The sequence below is a fragment of the Heptranchias perlo genome, chromosome 18 (assembly GCF_035084215.1).
Source record: "Heptranchias perlo isolate sHepPer1 chromosome 18, sHepPer1.hap1, whole genome shotgun sequence".
In the NCBI taxonomy this organism is placed as follows: domain Eukaryota; kingdom Metazoa; phylum Chordata; class Chondrichthyes; order Hexanchiformes; family Hexanchidae; genus Heptranchias; species Heptranchias perlo.
In genome coordinates, this window is record NC_090342.1 from 45,480,645 (window position 1) to 45,500,472 (window position 19,828).

Here is a 19,828-nt window from a genome sequence, read left to right on the forward strand (position 1 = left end):
TTGGCTTTTAATTGACCTCAAAAATTCAGAATTCTGATCTCCAGCCTAAATAGTGATTAAACTTTGAATAAACTCACCCAGTGTTTAGTTAACACTTACAATTTAGTAGCAGAATAATACATTGTGTTTTACATGGTATACCTCTGTCCTTAAAAACCCTGCACATCCTTATTACCATGAGTAAAACCATGGCAGATATGCATTATATATTATTTGCTTGGTATATCCAACACAATTTTGTCAGTCACACTTTGAGTATCATGCTATCTAAATGCAACTGATTGGCTCAAATTGCATATTTATAACAGGGCAACAAATTATATCTAAACAGATAATAACGTGTCAATTGTGAACCTACCAATCATTAAGTTCAAAAAACTACTAATCAAAAATGGCCAGGCAGCAATGGCTACCGATAAAGGACGACAGTGAACCAATCAAGCTTTTCCAAATATTTTGTGAAAATCCTTTGCCTGCCATTTCAGATTCACACAAGCTGAAAAACCTATTACTGGAAATGAAGTTTGCAATAAGAAAAAGAGATAAAAACTTAAAAATTATAAAATTACCAAAGTCACCTATAAAATAGCACTTTTTGTGTTCCAAATGACTCAATTATATTTTCTATTGGCGGCCTATGCCTGTCCCAGAAGCCTGTGTCAGGAGTTCGGTGGGATTCCCTGAACCATCACACATAGCTGAAGAGACTCAACAGGATTGCAGGCTGCAGCTCCCAGCATGTATGTGAGTCTATAACGCTTAGAATATTTTTTTTTATTAATGATTAACTGAAAAACTGGCCATTCAGTGTTATAGGATTTGCTGTTTATAAGCCCGTCCCTCCTCCCCTGCTTTCTGTCAATGGAGAAGGACTGAAAACTAAAGCCCACAAGTAAACGATTATTAGAAGTAGCTAATTCAATGTGAATTTGGGTTCTTTTGTATAAAATCATCGAACAGCGTAGAACATTAACTTTGGAATTTTTTTCTAAGGTAACTTTCATAGGAACTCAATGTAAATTACTAAACTCAAGTGTTCTTTAAATTAGCAAATATTTGTGATAGATTAAACTTTGTACCTTGAAAAATATATTTTGTAAAATATTTTAAGCAGAGCTTAATTTATTTTATTTGATTTGTTTCCGAGAGAGAACTCAAAATCAGCAGAAGAAATGGCAGCTTCTGGAAAGATTGTATCGTTATTCGTGTTTATTATGCCAGAGATATTTGCTAAAGAAGGCAAAATGCAAATTAGTTTAATCTTTTTCTCAATTTTATATTTCTTGCTTCTCAAAATAAAAACTCAGACTCCACACATATGGGACAAGTTGTCTTTGTAGCAAATCAGTTTCTGAAAGGAAGATTATTTTCTACTCAAAACTATTTTTGTACTCTAACCATGAAGGAAACACAGAATAATCTGTAATGCAAAATATTGATGTTTAAAGATCTGCTTAGAAAACCTGTTATTTAAAGCAGGGAGCTGTAATCTGATGTATGTGCTTTAGTTTGTATAATACAGGTTTGAAAAAAATGTATCTGTGACTTTCTGGCAATTTGATACTTGGGCTGGCTCTTTCTGAGCAATGACAGTTTTAATCATACCTAGCTGATTCCTAAACCAAATTGTGTCAAAAAGAGATTATAGAGAGATGTGCTTGCAACAGAACAAAGTGCAACTCATCTACAACAGAAGCTAAGAGAAAACTGAGAGAGCATCTTATTGCACCCTCCATAAACTTGAGCTCATCCAAAACTCTGCTGCCTGTATCCTAACTCACACTAAGTCCCGTTCACCCAACATCCCTGTGCTCACTGACCTACATTGGCTCCTGGTCCGGCAATGTCTCGGTTTTAAAATTCTCATCCTTGTTTTCAAATCCCTTCATGGCCGCGCTCCTCCCTATCTCCGTAACCTCCTCCAGCTCTACAACCCTCCGAGATCTCTGCGCTCCTCCAATTCTGGCCTGTTGCCCAGCCCCGATTTTTAATCGCTCCACCACTGGCGGTCGTGCCTTCAGTTGCCTAGGCCCTAAGCTCTGGAATTCCCTCCCTAAACCTCACTGCCTCTCCTCCTTTAAGAGGCTCCTTAAAACCTACCTCTTTGACCAAGCACCGTTCTAATATCTTCTTATGTGGTTCGGTATCAAATTTTATTTGTAATGCTCCTGTGAAGCGCCTTGGGACGTTTTACGACATTAAAGGCGCTATAGAAATGCAAGTTGTTGTTATTGTTGAGGTGTTCAAGATCCTCAAAGGTATTGATGAGCTGAATCCCAAGAAACTTGGAAGAGGGAAGATGAATGGGCAGCTGAGACATGACTATTTCGCACAGAGGATGGTGAATGTTTGGAATGGACTGCCCAGAAAGGCAATCGTGGCTGATATCATCAGTAATTTTAAGGAGTTAGATGGACATTTGGTGAGAAAAATCAAAGAAGGGACACTGATAGTGAATTGTATGTATTTGAACTCCGGAGCCAGCCAGATGGCCTAAGATGTACATTCTTATGTTCACCGTGTGCAATACAACAGGAGATTTGCTTATAAATGAGTATTTTAAAAAATTCTAGCAAATTTACTAATCAACATACTCAAAATACCAAATCGAACCATTTTAAAAATAAACTTTTCTTGTTCACATTCCTTAACATTTTCTGCACCAGTTGATTTGTAATTTAATACAGTTCAATCTTCCCATGTCATGCATTAAGGACAAATGTAATTCAGTCTATCCTTTCTCATAACCTTCAGTTATTTATCATTTCAACACATCACTACTAACCATGATCTTATCCTCCCTCTATAATAGTCAAGAGACGATGTACCACTGGATTAAGAAAAACAGATTTCCCCACAAATGTCACAATGAAAAAAATCAGATCATAAAGTAGCTGATTTTCCTGCACTAAAATTATACTCATAAAAATTATATTTTCTTTTGAGAACCTGGCACAAGTCGCTTCCTCAGGTTCCTTATTTGGTAACCACATTACCCAGTGTGCTAGGTTGATTCCAATTTTAATCGTTGATCTGTGCCAAGTGAGCTGATCTCAGCATGGTACTGGCAAGAATGCTATAACTGGAGCTAGGGAAAGGGAACACATAATTAGAGTTCCTAATCCAATGATTCCTAAAAGTTCTATCAGTGTGGGCATCAGGACAGTTGTGACAAATATATGGTATGGATAGGTTTATGAACAATGTTATTTTGTTTTTAAAAAAGGAGCTCTCAATTTTTTTTACAAAAAGATGACCGTAACAAAGGTTACGGTATGTGAACAAGTTAATCTTGTTAATATGTACAACAGTAGCAAAGTAATGATAAATTTGTACAAAACACTAGTCGGGCCACATTTAGACTGTATACAGTTTTGGGCACCTCGTTATAGGGAGCATATAAGAGTCACGGAGAGCGTATAACATAGATTCACCAGGACGATGCCATGGATAGGAAACTATAGTTGAGATGAGACTTGAAACACTTGGACTCGTTCCACTGGAGCAGAAAAGACAAAGAGGAGATTTAATTAAGGTTGAGGTTTCAAGTGAGGGGTCAGCAATTCAAAATTGTTGTGAAGAGAGTGAGGAGAAAGGTGAGGAAAAATTTCTTTATGCAGAGGGTTGTTGGAGCATGGAATGCATTGCCAAGGGAAAATTGGATAAATATTTGAAGCCAAGGAAGATATAAGTCTATGAGGAGAGGGCAATGCAGTGAGATTAGTTTTAGATTGCCGTAGTAACGAGTTGGCACAGACACAATGGGCCGATTGGCTCCTTCTGCAATGTAAACTTCAGTGGTTCTATGGAAGAAAATATACTCAATACTCTACTTAATATGTGGACTGCATCTATTTTGGAGAGGGAGAGAAACTATGTGCTAATTGACAAAATTAATCTCACACATTCAAAAAACTGAAAGCAGGAGCAGCAGGGTGCTGCTCCCCTAATGATCAAGTATGTAAAGGCACCACCCAGTGCAGTACTAAGCTATACACATTAGGTGGGCCCAGTTTTAATATGAATCAGATGATTCCAGCTGGGGCACAACAGCAACTCATCAGCAACTCATCAGAGGGCCAAACACCTGGGCTGCTCTCCCACACTTAGCAGTCAGCTATAGAAGCCTGGGGACAGGCGTCAGTTTAATCAGTTGCCTGATTTGGAGCTCACCCTTTCATTTTTGAAGGGGGTTGCAAGAATTACTGTGCTACAACAGGATTTGAAGGCCTGCAGCAGGTTAAACAGGCAGGCACAAGGTTCTCTGATGGAGCAGTGAAATGTTTTTGGAGGAAGTCAGGTAAGAGAGAGATATATCTTGTTTGGTACAAGGCCCCAAGAAAAGCAGTACAGTGGCAATGGCCAGAGCCATCACTGCTAATATAACCGACAATGCAGTGCAGAAAGAAGTTTACTGATCTTACCAGGTCAAACACGGGGAGAAAAGCCAACCGCACCTTCCAAGAATGCACACAATTAAGTGTGACTGCAACTGTGGCTGCAGTATGTACTGTCTACAGAATGCACTGCAGCAACTTACCAAGATATATCTGGGTCCTGGTTGATTTTCCATTTCTCATGCTGTACTCCCGGACAATTTACACTAAGAGCCCACTGCAGTGGAAATTCAGTACCTGCTGTCTCGTCTGCTTTCCAAATGGTTGGAGCTGGGTTGCACACAAGCACCTTACTGATTTCATTGCTTTCCCGCAGATCAGTGCCCACATGGAGCCAGTACCCTATGCTAGTGGCATGGTACTATCTTTCAGGATGGCAGCCTGCTCCAATGCCTGCACAGGTGCCCAGTCTTTAAAGGGTTGATATTTATTCCACATAATGTTTTGAATAAATATATTTCCAACATTCAATGGGTAAATGTGCAGAAGCAACCCAATGACTCCTCAGTTAGGAATTTAGTATTTTTTGGTTAAATTAATGGCAATTTTAACCCTGCTATTAATGCATTTTCTTCTCAAAAACAAAACTGAAGGATGTTCATGCAGCAATGGTCAGCTAAACCATCATCCCAGAAACCTCACCATCTTCGAGTTTTAATTCCTAAATCTAGTCTGTAATTTTGGAAAATGAAAGGGTCATTAAAACATTACATATCCGAAATGTGCTGTGTGCTGCAGGAAAACCATGGGGGTGATTTTAAACCCCAAAAACGGGTGGGTTGGGGATGGGTGGGAGTTGAAAATAGTTGCTTTTTTGGGGTCGCAACCGCAAAATTTTTGGACTCGGCATTCCCAGCGGGAAGCCTGTACTTTTATGCGCCGACGTTAAACCCGGAAATAAAGCCGGGTTGTGGTCGCGACCCAAAAAACAACTATTTTCAAATCCCACCCGCCCCCAACCCACCCGTTTTTGGGGTTTAAAATCATCCCCCAGGTGAGTGAATCAATTTGCAATTTTAAAGCTCAGAGTCAGTTACCAAATGCGGCAGTGCTGCAATTGGACACAATGCAACACACCTTGATTACTAAAAGAACAGCACAAAAATCATGTACATTGTTAAAGAAGAAATCTCACTAAAGCACTTATTTCATAACTAAAATCATAAAGCAGGGAAATCTATTCGATTACAAAAAAATTTTTTACCTTATATTTATAAAGCCTCATTATCATTACTGATACCACTGACCATATACTTGGCATACTGTTGTGTGATAGATAAAATACAATTATAGCAGTGATTTTATGAGAGCTTTCACTCAGATAAAAGGAATAAACACAAGCGCTTACCAAGTTGTACCTTGATGATGTCAGAGACTTAATGGAGTAACAGTAGGTTTGAGATTAAGCAGATATTCTATAATCTGGTGCTGAGTAATTCTAAATGATAGTCATCCTCCCTTCTTGGCTGAGATCTAAACAGTGAAATTCTTTTCATCATGTGACCAAATCCATTACACATTTTGTTTATTTTATGGTACATCCTTGGTTCCCCAGCGAATGTAACATGCTACTAAAAACTGCTGCAGGGCATTTCATGCCAGATGCAATTCTATGGCTACAAGGGAAAATTATGAGCACCAGAAATCTGGAGGGACTTGTTAGTGTCACTGTTACAGTTTTGGGATTTCCATATTGGGAAGGAGTTTCAATCCTCCCACCGGGCAAATTTCGACTCCGTGACCAATTCAGCCATTTTGAACTGATGGACTGGGCACTTAGCAATGGCAGTGCAATCCGTTCCGCCAAATAAGGAACCTGAAAGAAAGGTCCTTTCCCGCAATCAATTAAAAGCGGTATTGCCGATGGTCAATGAGAAATCTATGGGCCAGTATGTTCCACTCTCTTAACTGCAGGAGGAGCACAGTATATCAAGCCACTCTTTTACAGGGATATGAACAGGGAAAACATGTTCCCTCCTACAGGAGTGCCAGAGGCACAGTGTGTTGCATGATTAACAAAGTCTGCCATAACAGGTTTATAATGGCACCAAATAACATGAGATAATTTGGGGGGGGGCGGGGAAATAACAATTCAATTAGGAATGCGGTAGCAATAGCAGGCTCAATAGTTAAAGGAATGGACACTATCTTTTGCAGTCCAGACAGAGAGTCACGAATACTCTGTTGCCTCCCAAGTGATGGGGTACGGGACATTTCAGAAAGACTGGAAAAGATTATGGGAGGGGAGATAGAGGAGCAAGTCATTATGATCCACGGGGGAGCCAACAATATAGGAAAGGAAAGGCTTGAAGTCCTACAAAAGAATTTTAGGAGATTAGAAAGCAGCCCTAGGAACAAGGCTTCAAGAGTGGTAATCTCTGGATTACTCCCCCAGCCATGCGCTAGATTAGGGAAGGATAGGTAGATTAGGGAGATCAGCATGTGGTTAAAAGGATGAGGTCAGGAAGATGGTTTCTATTTTATGGGGCACTGACACCAGTTTTGAGGAAGCTGGCAGCTGTTCTGCAAGGTTGGGCTACATCTGAACAGGAAGGGAGCTAATTAAATAATGAAGTGAAGAGTGATTTAAACTAGAGAGGTGGCAGGAAAAATAAAAGCAATCAGAGGGTGCAAGAAGAGAAGGTAGATGAGGTAAATGTACAAATAAAAAGAATCTAGCAAGAAGAAGAGCATGCATTAGGAATAAAAGGAGGAAAATCAAATCAGCCAGTTATAATGCTAGCTTGGACAAAAAGCTCAGGTGAAAAGGAGTGGTATTAAATATGAACAAGACTGAGATAAAGTGCAAGTATTTCATTGCTCAAGTGCATGGGAAATAAACTGGAGAATTAGAAGCAATTGCGTCTGAGGAAAATATAGATTTAATAGCAGTAACAGAAACTTTGCTGCAAACTGAGCAGCAGTGGAAAATAAAAATGTCAGGTTATAATATTTTTCGGAGGGCCTGAATAGGTAAGAAAGGCAGGGGAGTGGCATATTGGTGAAGGAGGAAAATACATGCTGTAGAGAGGACTGGTGTACACAAAAAGAAGTTCAGACAGAGTCAATCTGGTAGATCAGAGATTAAAAAAGGATTGTTACATTAGTGAGGTTGTACTACAGACTCCCTAATTGTGGGAGGGAAATGGACGAGGAAATCTGTAGACAGATCAGGGAGATGAGCAGGAATAACAAAATTATTGTTTAATTATCTATTCATTGATTGGGGCAGGGAGGGAGTAAATGGAATGGATTCTTAAAATGCGTGCAGGACTCCTTCCACAAGCAATATGTTCACATGCTTACAAGAGAGGTATTGCTAGATCTGGTTATGAGTAACCAAATAGATGAGTTAAATCTGGGTGAGCACCTTGGGACCATAATATGATGAGGTTTAAGGTCGAAATAGAAAGGGAAAAAGTTAGTCCAAAAACAAGGGCACTAGATTGGAATAGAGCGTATTTTAGAAAGATGAGGAGTGAGCTAGTTGAGGTGAGGTGGACGGAGAAATCGTTACTCAGAACTGTAGGTCAACAATGGGATATTTGTAAAAAAGAGATTGCGTTGTTGCAGAATATATACCATTAAAAAAAACTTCACATTTCAGAATGCTATGAACAAATAAAGAAGTTTGAAACAAACAAAAGTTGAGCATTTGGGGCCCACAGGTATAATAAAAATATGAGAAAATAAGGAAAGGGGTTAAGAAAGGTGATAAGAAAAGCAAGGAGGAAGTATGAAGAGAGAATCTCAAAAAAAATTTTTTAAAAACAATAAAGCATTCCACAAACATATCAGTAAAAAGAGAAACGTTACATGTGAGGTGGGACCCCTGAAGGGGAGAAGATAGTGAGTTATTATTAGAGAAGTTAGTTGAGTTAAAGGAGGACAAAGTGCTGGGTCCTAACTGGATACATCCAAGGATACTGAGGGAAATGCAGGAAGAAACAGCAGAGGCCCTAGAAATTAGATTTCAGAGTTCTATTATTCTATTCAGTGAACCGGTGGACTAGACAGTGGCCAATGTAATACCCGTTTTCAAATGGGGAGACAGAGCTAGCCCACGTAATTACAGGTCAGCTGGTTTAACATCTGTGCTAAGGAAAATTCTGGAATCTTGAATTAAAGATTAAATTACTAAATATCCAGATGAACAGAAAATAATTTGAAGCAGCTAACATGGATTTCAGAAAGGAAGATTATTGTGTTTGACAAACCTGGTGGAGTTCTTTGAGGTGGTGAAAGATTTGGTGGATGACGGAAATATAGTGAACGTGGTGTAAATGGATTTTTGAAAAGCCTTTGACAAGTTACCACATAGGAAACTACTTAAAAACATTAAGGGGTAAGGAATTAGGGGAAGGGTATCAAATTCAATTAAAAACTGGTTAGAAAGAAGGATGCAGAGGGGAGGAGTCAAGAACAGATTCTCAGAGTGGTTGGAAATGGGTACTGGAGTCCCACAGAGTTCTGTTCTGGGACTGCTTCTGTTCGCCATGCCTTCAGCTGCCTAGGCCATAAGTTGTGGAATTCCCTCCCTAAACCTCTCTGCCTCTTTACTTCTCTCTCCTCCTTTGAGACGCTCCTTAAAACCTAACTCTTTGACCAACCTTTTGTCACCTGTCCCAATATCTCCTCATGTGGCTCGGTGTCAAATTTTGTTTGATAATCACTCTTGTGGAGCACCTTGGAATGTTTTACGACGTTAAAAGCACTATATATATGCAAGTTGATGTGTACATCGATGATTTGGATGTAGGACTAGTGGGCGTCGAATCCAAATTTGCAGACGATACTAAAATAGAAGGCATCGCAAATAATTCTGAGGACCAAAGGAAGCTGCACGGAGAGACTTTTAAGATGGTAGAATGGGCAAAAAAGTGGCAGATGGAATTCAATGTCAGTGAAGTGTGAGTTGGTACATTTTGGTACCGAAATGGCGGAAAACTGGGTGATATGGAAGAGCAGAGATTTCGAGGTTCAGGTTCACAAGACATTAAAAGCAGCACCTAAAGTGGATAAGGCCCTAATAAAGTTAATGGAATACTGGGTTTTATGGCAAGAGGTATAAAACATAAAAGTCAAGACATAATTGTCAATCTACATAAAATCTTAGTAAGACCATAGATGGAGCACTGTGTGCAGTTTTGGGCTCCACACTATAGCAAGGATGTTGTGACAATAGGTAGGGTACAGCATAGATTCACTTGGATGCTGCCTGGTATGAGAAAATACAAATACAAAGAAAGACTTGGGAAATTGGGGCTACTTTCATTAGAACAAAGGAGGATATGGGGGATTTGATAAAAGTGTTTAAAATTATGAAGGGATGGGACAGAAGTGATAGAAACAGACTGTTTCCAGTGATTGGAGGGTTAGAGAAAGGGACATTTATAGAAGATTAAATGTAAGATATTTCGGACAGAGAGCAGGAGAAACCTTTTTTTTTACACAGAGGGCTGTGAGGCTGTGGAATGCACTACTAGAGTTAGTGATTGAAGCAGAGACCATATCAATATTTAAGAACAGGTTAGATAGGTGGTTGAAGGAAAGGGGAATAAAGGGACATGGGAACAGGACGGGCACATGGGATTAGAACTATTACTCACGTGGAGGATAAACACAAACATGGACTGGTTGGGCTGAACGTGTTGTAATTTCTAGGTAATTCTATATGGTGGGGATGCAGGAGCACTTCCCCATGTTTTAGACTTCCAAATCTCAGTTGTGTTGCTATGACAAAGCACCAAGTAAAAGTCAAACTTGGCCCACTGGAAGGGTGGGCAAGGTGGAAAGAAAGGAAAAAGTGATGGAGAGAGTCGCCAACAGGCTGCTATCAATGTTTGTGAACAGCCAGTTGAAGAATGGTATAGGTGGAGATGTCGGACCAGCTCACCTATCCTTCCTTTTGACCGCAGGAGAAGCATGTTCTAGTGAGACCACAAGGGAACAAAGAGGATGATACACCTTTAAAAAATAAAGAGAAATTAAGATTTTCTTCATGTAAAGTGAAAGATGGAGAAAGAAAATATTTTTCAGTGTTTCCCACATCATCTGTTTTTAACTGTCTCCCGCCCTCATGGAATAATCATGACTTGAAAGGCTCCATTTTATCCAAGTTGAACAAAAAGCTATCGTCTAACATGGAATCCATTGTCCACCATTAACCTTAAGAACACCACAAAGCACTGAACAGCTCTAGAGAAGTTTATAGCCTGTTACCAGACTGAGCAGAGGCAGTCATCTTCTTTTAATGCAGCTCCTGCTGAGTTTGTAGCTGTTGCTGCACACAGTAAAGCTCAGCAGAGGCTACTTCAAAAAGATACAACTCCCAAATTACTAATGTTAACAAACCAATTATGCAACAATCCCTGATGATGAGTTGATGTACTCTCTGAAGCTCTCCAAGGTTCTATACAGGCCCTGTAACCAATGATTATCCCACAATGGCAATAGGTAGTTAAACAATAAGAATCAATGATATATATGGAGGACGAGTACATCACTCAGAATGCTTTTTACAACTTCTGCTGGGCAGTCACTTGGAGGCCCTGAATTTTATTCCGAACTCCAACTTTTCTTGTAAATTGATTTGAGTTTTGCTAGCTCTAGATAACACTGGGAAAAAAAATGCTGGCAAAATTAGGCCTACTGTATAAAGACAGAAAAGACCCTGCTAAAGGGTTGTGAAGTCATACTAATGGCAGCTGTGGACAAGCCCAACCATGTCATCCTTCTGCTGGAGTGGCATGTGTGGCAATGACGGTATCCAAGAAGAGAATGAAGTTTAGTAACCCATTTATATTACCGACCTGTTTACAGTCAGAACAGTTCTTGGTGTGCTAAATTCACCCCATTTATATTGTGGAACAGATTCTGCAACATCAAAACAACTGCCCATGTATAAGATTTGCGCACGTGCAGCTGCTCAAAAGTCACATAAACCACATCACACTACGGGGAATGCCGTACAGCTCAATAATACGATTTTAACAATGTTGGCTTGTAAAGGCAGGCTGAGACCTTAGCCCAGTCACAGCCAAAATAAAATAATGGACCAGAGAGCTAGTGTCACCTCCTGAGGTGGAATACCATGTCTCTGGAGACAGCTGAAGTAAGATTTGATTGTTTTAAAAAATTGTATCCTATTGATCCAAGTTAATTAAAGCCATTTTTTTTCCCTTTGACTCATTAATATCTCTTAAGTAATAATAATATCCACATGCTCTTCACCAATAGATCAAGATCGGAAAGATCAGCTTAATGGTGAGGCCATTCAGTCGAGTTCTCCAATCACTTTGCCTGTCCTCAGTTCCCTAGTATAAAACAAGTGAAGTCTGTTCTAGCTGCTTGGTGCCATTCAAGTTCTATGGCATGTGATGGTCTAGTACCATTCAAATTCCAATATTAAACCAGGAATGCACTAGCTTCACTGCAATTCCAGTTTAAAACCAGGAATGCTTGGGCTTCACATCAATTCCAAGGATAAACCGGATAGTCCAGGAGCCACTGCAGTTTTAAACTGGGAAATCCCACTTACTGAGGGAGAACCCTGCTATTATGCGAAATAGCTCAAAAATTAGCATTTTCCGTTATCAGTGAAAGTTCAGAAAATACATAATAATTCTAAGGGCATTAAATAAAGCAGCGGTTTTTTAAAAAAATAAATAACCCCAGGATATCTATTTCACCTGCATAAAATATGAACTTCAAAAATCTGATACAAAGCTGAAAAATCAATTTTACTGAAGGATTTTTGCAACTAATCAACAATTTGTGAATCAGAAATATAACAGTGGAAATCTTCTCTCTTTTGCTAACCTTGTAACACCCCAGTTCCCTCATCTGTTACTACCTCACCTTATTTGCATTTACCACAATCAATCATTTATCAACAGTTAATATCTCTGAGTATCATCAATGTATTCCCTCAAGAATAGAAGATTAAGGAATGAAATAATTGAGGTGTTTAAGATGATTGAAGGATTTCATAGGGTGGATAGAGAGAAACTATTTCTTCTGGTGGGAGAGTCCAGAACAAGGAGACATAACGTTAAAATTAGAGCTAGGCTGTTCAGGGGTGATGCCAGGAAGCACTTCATCACACAAAGGGTAGTGAAAATCTGGAACTCACTCCCCCAAAAAGCTGTTGAGGCTAAGTTAATTGAAAATTTAAAAACTGAGATGGATAGATTTTTGTTAGGCAGGGGTATTAAGGGATATGGAACCAAAGCGGGTAAAGGGAGTTGAGATTCAGATCAGCCAGGATCTAACTGAATGAAGGAACGGGCTCAAGGGGCTGAATGGCCTACTTCTGTTCCTAATTTATAGATCATCTCTGTGGTGCCACTGCACTGTCATTTCCATATAAACGTGCAAGTTATCTCAAATAGGAAGTCAGAATCTCAGAACTCCACAAAGCTCTCTCAGTATTTCCAAACTATGACAATGCTTTAAACACTGGGACACATAAACTGTAGAGCAAATGTGATGCTGACACATCATCCCCACAACTACAGTACTTGTACAAGGATCTTAACAGCATAGGTGATGTACACCAACACCTCCAAAACAAAGTACAAGGCTGCAAGACGGGATAATTTGCTCAAGTTTCTGGCTGTGCCTTCCACAGCATCCGCTGTTGGCTGATAGACAATCACAGGGAGGCTCCCGTCTCAGAACGTGCTGCACCACCCTAAAGTTTGCAGCATAGGTGGTGATGAGGAGCTCGCAACAAGAGTAGAGTGCCACAAAAAAATAGGAAAATAACATCCATTTTTTTTAAAAAGCAAAAGTATCCACAGTTAAAATATCTAATTTGCAAGTGGCGAATTTGATCAAATTACAAATGAAAACAAGGAGAGTTACAAATACACTTTATACCCAGGAAGGCCCCGGGTCTGTGTTGACTTTGTTCATATTAGATGGGCTGGTGGTGGAGACACCGTAATTCGCTCCAGAGACAAGAAGTGTTAGAACAGAGGATTTCCACTCCAGATTGCTATGCAGGGACTCCTTCCAGAAAGTGCATATGTGTAGGTCATTTTCTTCACAAACAGCCTGCCAACACTCACTACCTGGAATCAGACATAAAGCACGTCTGCTTAGGTGAGATATTGGTGGGCAGCAGGTGCTGTGGAACGTAGCTAAGTAGAGTAGAAAAGTGATGAGGAGGTGGATTTAAAACAAAATATACTAAAATCCAAGAGGCCATCACAAATACACCAGCAAACGGGCTTTGTGACCCTCAATGACAATGTGTTGCAGCCTTGGCCTCAAATGGAAAGAAGGGCATATTGCCTTCTTGAGTTTTCTGCCCTTCAGAGGAATTGTGAAGCACATAAGTATGTCTTGGGTTTCTGAAGTATTCACAACCAAACCTTCAGAATATTTCAGACATAGGCCCATTTCACATTGTGAAAAAAATCAAATTGACCAAAACTGGAAACTTGATTCTCTCAAGTGAAGACTTCCTCGGCAGATGTTCCTATCCAGTCTACTGCCTTCCAAATAAGCGATGGGAAACAGAATGGAAAAGGAAGATCATGCTGCAGTGACAACTTCGGAAAGGAAAACATTCATGGAAAAATAAACTAACTTTCCCCATGCTATAAAAATCATCTGAAGACACACGTAAATGTAGTAACTTCAAAGGAATCCAAACACCGTTTGTTTAGCTTAAGAACAGCTATTCACAAAACATTTTTTTTAAATCACGAAGCCAGGTGTGTGACTCATAACGGATTCAACTCCTGTTCCTACAGCATGCAAATTCTAATTACTGACGCTTCAAAATGCTGGTGCTGGTGTCAGACAAAATACACAATAAAACCTCTGCCCAGTGTTTATCACAGTTACCAAAAAAGCACAAAATTGAATACCTTAGTGAATAAAATTGAAAAATACTGTTTAAATGGTTATCATTCCAAAAGCAATGACCAAAAGACCATCTGTTTAATATAACTGAACTGGCTAAAGATACCCACCATGGTTTATCTCTTGTTACTTTTAAAGGAAAGACTGCCTGGTGTTGCTTATTATTGGAGGTATGTAGATTGTCTTTTGGTGACTTGAATGGCTTGGAGTTGCTACCAACTGGGGTATGGCTACTGCAGGCTTTGGATTTCATTGGGACTGGTGATGTTGTGGAATTAGAGGCTGATGAAGCTGGCGAGGGGGTTGCCTTACATGAAGAACCATGTCTTCTTTCTGAAAACAAAGGAGAGAGCAGCAATTAGTTGGTAAATCAGATGACACAACTGCAGAAATGTTTTCATTACTTTCCTTTCTTTGTAAAATAAAAATTGACAACATGAATAACAAATCAAATGCTCATTCATTGAGACACAATACTGCAGATGCAATTTTACAGTACACGTTTTTCAAAAATATGTGTTATACTGGTAGGTGGATCATACTGAACACACACTGGTAGTTTGATCATACTGAAGACCCACAGGTGGATGGATCATACTGAACACCCTCTGATGGATGGACCATACTGAACACCCACTGGTAAATGTGTTGCTAGTGTACTGTCGGCCCAGCATCAAACTGTTTGGTGGAATCACTAACAATTGCCATTTCAGTGTATGCATAAAAATACTAATTTGACAAATACAGGTCAAAACTCTGAAAACAAAAGGATTCATAATTTGGTACGTGACACTACTAAACATATTTATCCTCCCATTTCTGTACTATTTTCTCCTCTGAAATCGTTCCTTTTTATTGAGAAACCCAGATGTAGGATTAAGGCCCAAAGTACAGAGCATCATCAAGGCTCAAAAGAATCGAAGAAAAAGACGAACTATCAAGAAGTAGTGGTTAGATGAGGCCAGGTTTCACTTGTGTATTATGTGTCAGCCGTGGCTCAGAGGTAGCACTCTCACCTCTGTATCAGAAGGTTGTGGGATCAAGTCCCACTCCAGAGACTTGAGTGCAAAACCTCGGCTAACACTCCCAGTGTAACACTGAGAAAGTGCTGCACTGGCGGAGGTGCCGTCTTTCTGATGAGATGTTAAACCGCAGTCCCATCTGCCCTCTCAGGTAAAAGATCCCATGACACTATTTTGAAGAAAAACAGGGGAGTTCTCTCTGGTGTCCTGGCCAATCCCTCAGTCAACATCACTAAAACAGATTATCTGGCCATTATCACATTACTGTTCGTGGGAGCTTGCTCTGCATAAATTGGCTGCCACATTTCCCACTTTACAACAGTGACTGCACTTCAAAAGTGTTTCATTGGCAGTAAGGTGCTTTGGGACATCCTGAGGTTGTGTAATAAAGCACATCTTCCTTGCAATCCAAAGACTTGTCAAGACAATGCCTCTCACCCCACACACCATCCTGCTGCTGCTGCTGCTTCTGCTTCCAAGTCCTGAGGTGGCCTTTCTCATCTCTCCCTCCCTCAAGTGCACAAGTGTTTCCGCCCACTCCTGTCTCCTGACTGGCTGCCTGGAAACGTCTTCTAACAGAGTTCCTGGTAACGGCCCAGGAATTGGCTTTAAGTTCCTCCAATCTTTTCTAAGAAATCAAGAGCAGGATCTGAGCTATAAAAAAAACGTTCACAGTTGGAAACAAGACGCTTGGCTGCTCTTGGCGATGGGAGTTAGGTGTTTAGCAATGCTTTCCCAGGACTCAGCTAGGTAAAGTTCAAGTGTTTGTCTGCCTACTGTAATAAAGTCTGCAATTACTGTTTTGAACAACTAAACAGGCTTTGCAGGTTGGTTGGGGAAGCACTTATGGAAAACTTGTTGGGGGAACAGGAGGGAGGAGAATTGATGAAGGCTTGCAACTTTCATTTTCCTTCACCCCTTCCCATAAAGAGACGACCAGAACCCTCCCCCACAAAAACCACCAAAATATAACCAGCCCCACCCAATAATTCTAGATCCTATCACACACAATCCTCCCAGGTCAAGGCTCCTCTTCCCTAATGATCAAAGATTCTTGAACCTTTTCTGCAATATTTGCACCTTCAATCCTGCAATGCCCCCCTCTACCAATGGTCCCAGCACCATCTTTCCAAACGCTTGCAGAGCTCAAAAACTGTTTAGCTGCTCCCTCCCAATCCACCACCATTGCTCTGAGTCCAATGCATCAAACCCTGTAACCTCCCTGCTCACTGTTCCCACCCCCAAACCCTGTAATCTCCCTCTCATCGTTACAAACCAACCCCAAACACTGTAACCTCCCTCTCACTGTTCCCAACCAGCCCCTCCCCAAACCCTGTAACCTCCCTCTCACTGTTCCCAACCAGCCCCTCCCCAAACCCTGTAACCTCCCTCTCACTGTTCCCAACCAGCGTCCCCCCAACCCTGTAACCTCCCTCTCACTGTTCCCAACCACCCCCCAAACCCTGTAACCTTCCTCGCACTGGTACCAACAACCCCCCCTCACCCAAACCCTGTAACCTCCCTTTCACTGTTCCCAACCCTCCAAGATGCCCTCCAAGTACTGCCACTCTCTAATGCTCGATAGCATGCATCCCCCTCCCATCATTTCCACATTCCCATCAGCAGTGCCCCCAGTACCCAGAACCCTCCTCCCTCTATTTCAAGACTCAAGAATCCAGAACCTTCCTTGATAGTCATGGACCTCATCTTGCTTCCACTGCTCCTCATCCCATTAGCTCCCTTACTTTTCCCAGACCCCTGGACCTCCCTCCCAACACTTTTAAACCTCATGACTACCCCAATTTCCCAGTACTGCTACCTGCCTCTACCAGCAACACCTCCCCTAACATCTTCCTTGTGTATCCTGGACTTCATTAAAACAAAGGTTAAGAGATAAAACTGAGTACAGGGGTAGAACAAACATATAACAATCAAGGCCAATGATTTACAAATTCCACGAAAATATGACTATAATCACACTTCTATAACATTTTCTAATAAAAGCACAATGTCACTTATTCAAACACCATAGTTTATAGGGTACATAGCATACATTACATAGCAGAAAGCAGCATATCCTCCAACTCACGGTAAGCAATGTTACTTAGTGCTTTGTCTGTCGCTTCAGATAGCACCAGACATTACACTTTGTTACAGTCTTTTTTAAAAAGCCCTTAATACTGGGTGGTTCTGAACTGCAGCCTGAAACTTACAAGCATTATCCAATCGGCACAATTCCCCCATGAAACAATTAAATCCTGAATGGCCTGAGGTTCTGTTTACTTAACAATTAGTCTTGAGACCTTAAGAGACTCAGCGCCATCTTAGCAGCAGAATAAAAAATTGTGCATTATGCGGTATAACACTTTTACCCTTATAAAACAGTGCCTTGCCGGACTTACGGTAATCAATACCATGGGAAATCCGCTAGTGATAATATAAATGCATAGAATACATGATTTTTCACTGATGTTCGGAAAGCTTGATTGAAATATTGCATCACCTCCTCCTGATCTTGTGATATTACATGTACGGGATACACATTTAATTGTTTATCGTGAATTACAAAGCAGTAATTCAGCCCCTCTCTCCCCTCCGGTGTCCACTCACTAGCCACTGCCCTGAGATGTTTCTTTTTATATAATGGAACATAGGAACAGGAGTAGGCCATTTAGCCCCTCGAGCCTGTTCCTCCATTCAATGAGATCATGGCTGATCTGTGACCGAACTCCATATACCCGCCGTAGCCCTATACCTCTTAACCTATGGTTAACAAAAATCTATCAATCTCAGATTTAAAATTAACAATTGAGCGAGCATCAACTGTCATTTGGGGAAGAGAGTTCCAAATTTCTACCACCCTTTGCATGTAGAAGTGTTTCCTAACTTCACTCCTGAAAGTCCTGGCTCTAATTTTTAGGCTGTGTCCCCTAGTCCTAGACTCCCCAACCAGTGGAAATAGTTTCTCTCTATCTACCTTTTCAGTTCCCTTTAATATCTTGAAAACATTGATCAAACCACCCCTTAATCTTCTAAATTCCAGGATACAAAACCCTGGTTTGTGTAATCTCTCCTCGTAATTCAATTCTTGGAGTCCAGGTATTATTCTAGTAAATCTACGCTGCACTCCCTCCAAGGCCAATATACCCTTCATAGGGTGCGGTGCCCAGAACTGCACACAGTACTCCAGGTGTAGTCTAACCAGAGCTTTGTAGAGCTGTAACATAACGTCTACCCCCTAGTATTCTAGGCCTCTTGGTATAAAGGCCGGCATTCCATTAGCCTTTTTAATTATGCTCTGCACCTGTCCATGACATTTTAATGATCTATGTACATGGACCTCTAAGTCTCTTTGGACCTACACTGTTTTGAGCTTTTCACCATTCATAAAGTACTCTGATCTATTCTTTTTAGGTCCAAAGTGGATGACTTCATACTTGCCAACATTGAAATCCATTTGCCACAGTTTTGCCCATTCACTTACTTTATCTCTCTGTAGTTTTATACTTCCATCTACTTTGCATACAATGCTACCTATCTTTGTGTCATCGGCAAACTTGGATATGTGGCTCTCTATCTCGTCATTTGAGTCGTTAATAAATACAGTGAATAGTTGAGGCCACAACATAGATCTCTGTGGGACACCACTAGTCACATCCTGCCAATTTGAGTACATGCCCATTATCCCAACTCTCTGTGTCCTGCCGCTCAGTCAATGTCCTAACTAGGTCAATAATTTGCCCTCAATTCCACGAGCTTCAACTTTAGCTAACAGTCTCTAATGAGGGAGTTTATCGAATGCCTTCTGGAAGTCCATACAAACAACATCCATAGGCATTCCCCTGTCCACTACTTTAGTCACCTTTTCAAAAAATTCAATCAGGTTCGTCAGCAATGACCTACCCTTTACAAATCCATGCTGGCTCTCTCTGAACAGCTGAAAATTTTCAAGGTGTTCAGTTACTCTATCCTTAATTACAGACGCTAGTAATTTCCTGACAACAGATTTTAGGCTAACTGATCTATAAGAACATAAGAAATAGGAGCAGGAGTAGGCAATATGGCACCTCGAGCCTGCTCCGCCATTCAATAAAATCATGACTGATCTTCGACCTCAACTCCACTTTCCTGCCCGATCCCCATATCCCTTGATTCCCATAGAATCCAAAAATCTATCTGTCTCAATCTTGAATATACTTAATGACTAAACATCCACAGCCCTCTGGGATACAGAATTCCAAAGATTCACCACCCTCTGAGTGAAGAAATTCCTCATCTCAGTCCAAAATCACCCACCCCTTATCCTGAGACTATGCCCCCTAGTTCTAGACTCTCCAGCCAGGGGAAACAGCCTCTCCGCATCAAGCCCTCTATTCCCTCTCTCAGCTTTCTTAAATAGTTGTGTGATATAAGCAATTTTCCATTCCAAAGGAATGGTTCCTGAATCGAGAGAACTTTGGAAGATTATAGTTTGGGCATCTGCAATGTTCTCACCTACTTCCTTTAAAACCCTGGAATGGAAACCATCTGGTT

General features: G+C 40.7%; 1 protein-coding gene across 11 annotated transcripts in view; it reads right to left on the reverse strand.

Annotated features, from left to right (window-relative positions):
- The window catches only part of LOC137334827 (ataxin-7-like protein 1), a 226,182-nt gene that overhangs the window by 76,652 nt on the left and 129,702 nt on the right, over positions 1 to 19,828 (reverse strand). For all 11 annotated transcript variants that reach the window (XR_010966251.1, XM_067999835.1, XM_067999834.1 and 8 more), the window contains one exon: positions 14,384 to 14,606. Coding sequence is in view for 10 of the 11 variants with exons in the window: in XM_067999835.1 (XP_067855936.1) it covers positions 14,384 to 14,606 (223 nt within the window). In the remaining variant the exon portion in view is untranslated. The remainder of the gene's footprint in view (positions 1 to 14,383; positions 14,607 to 19,828) is intronic.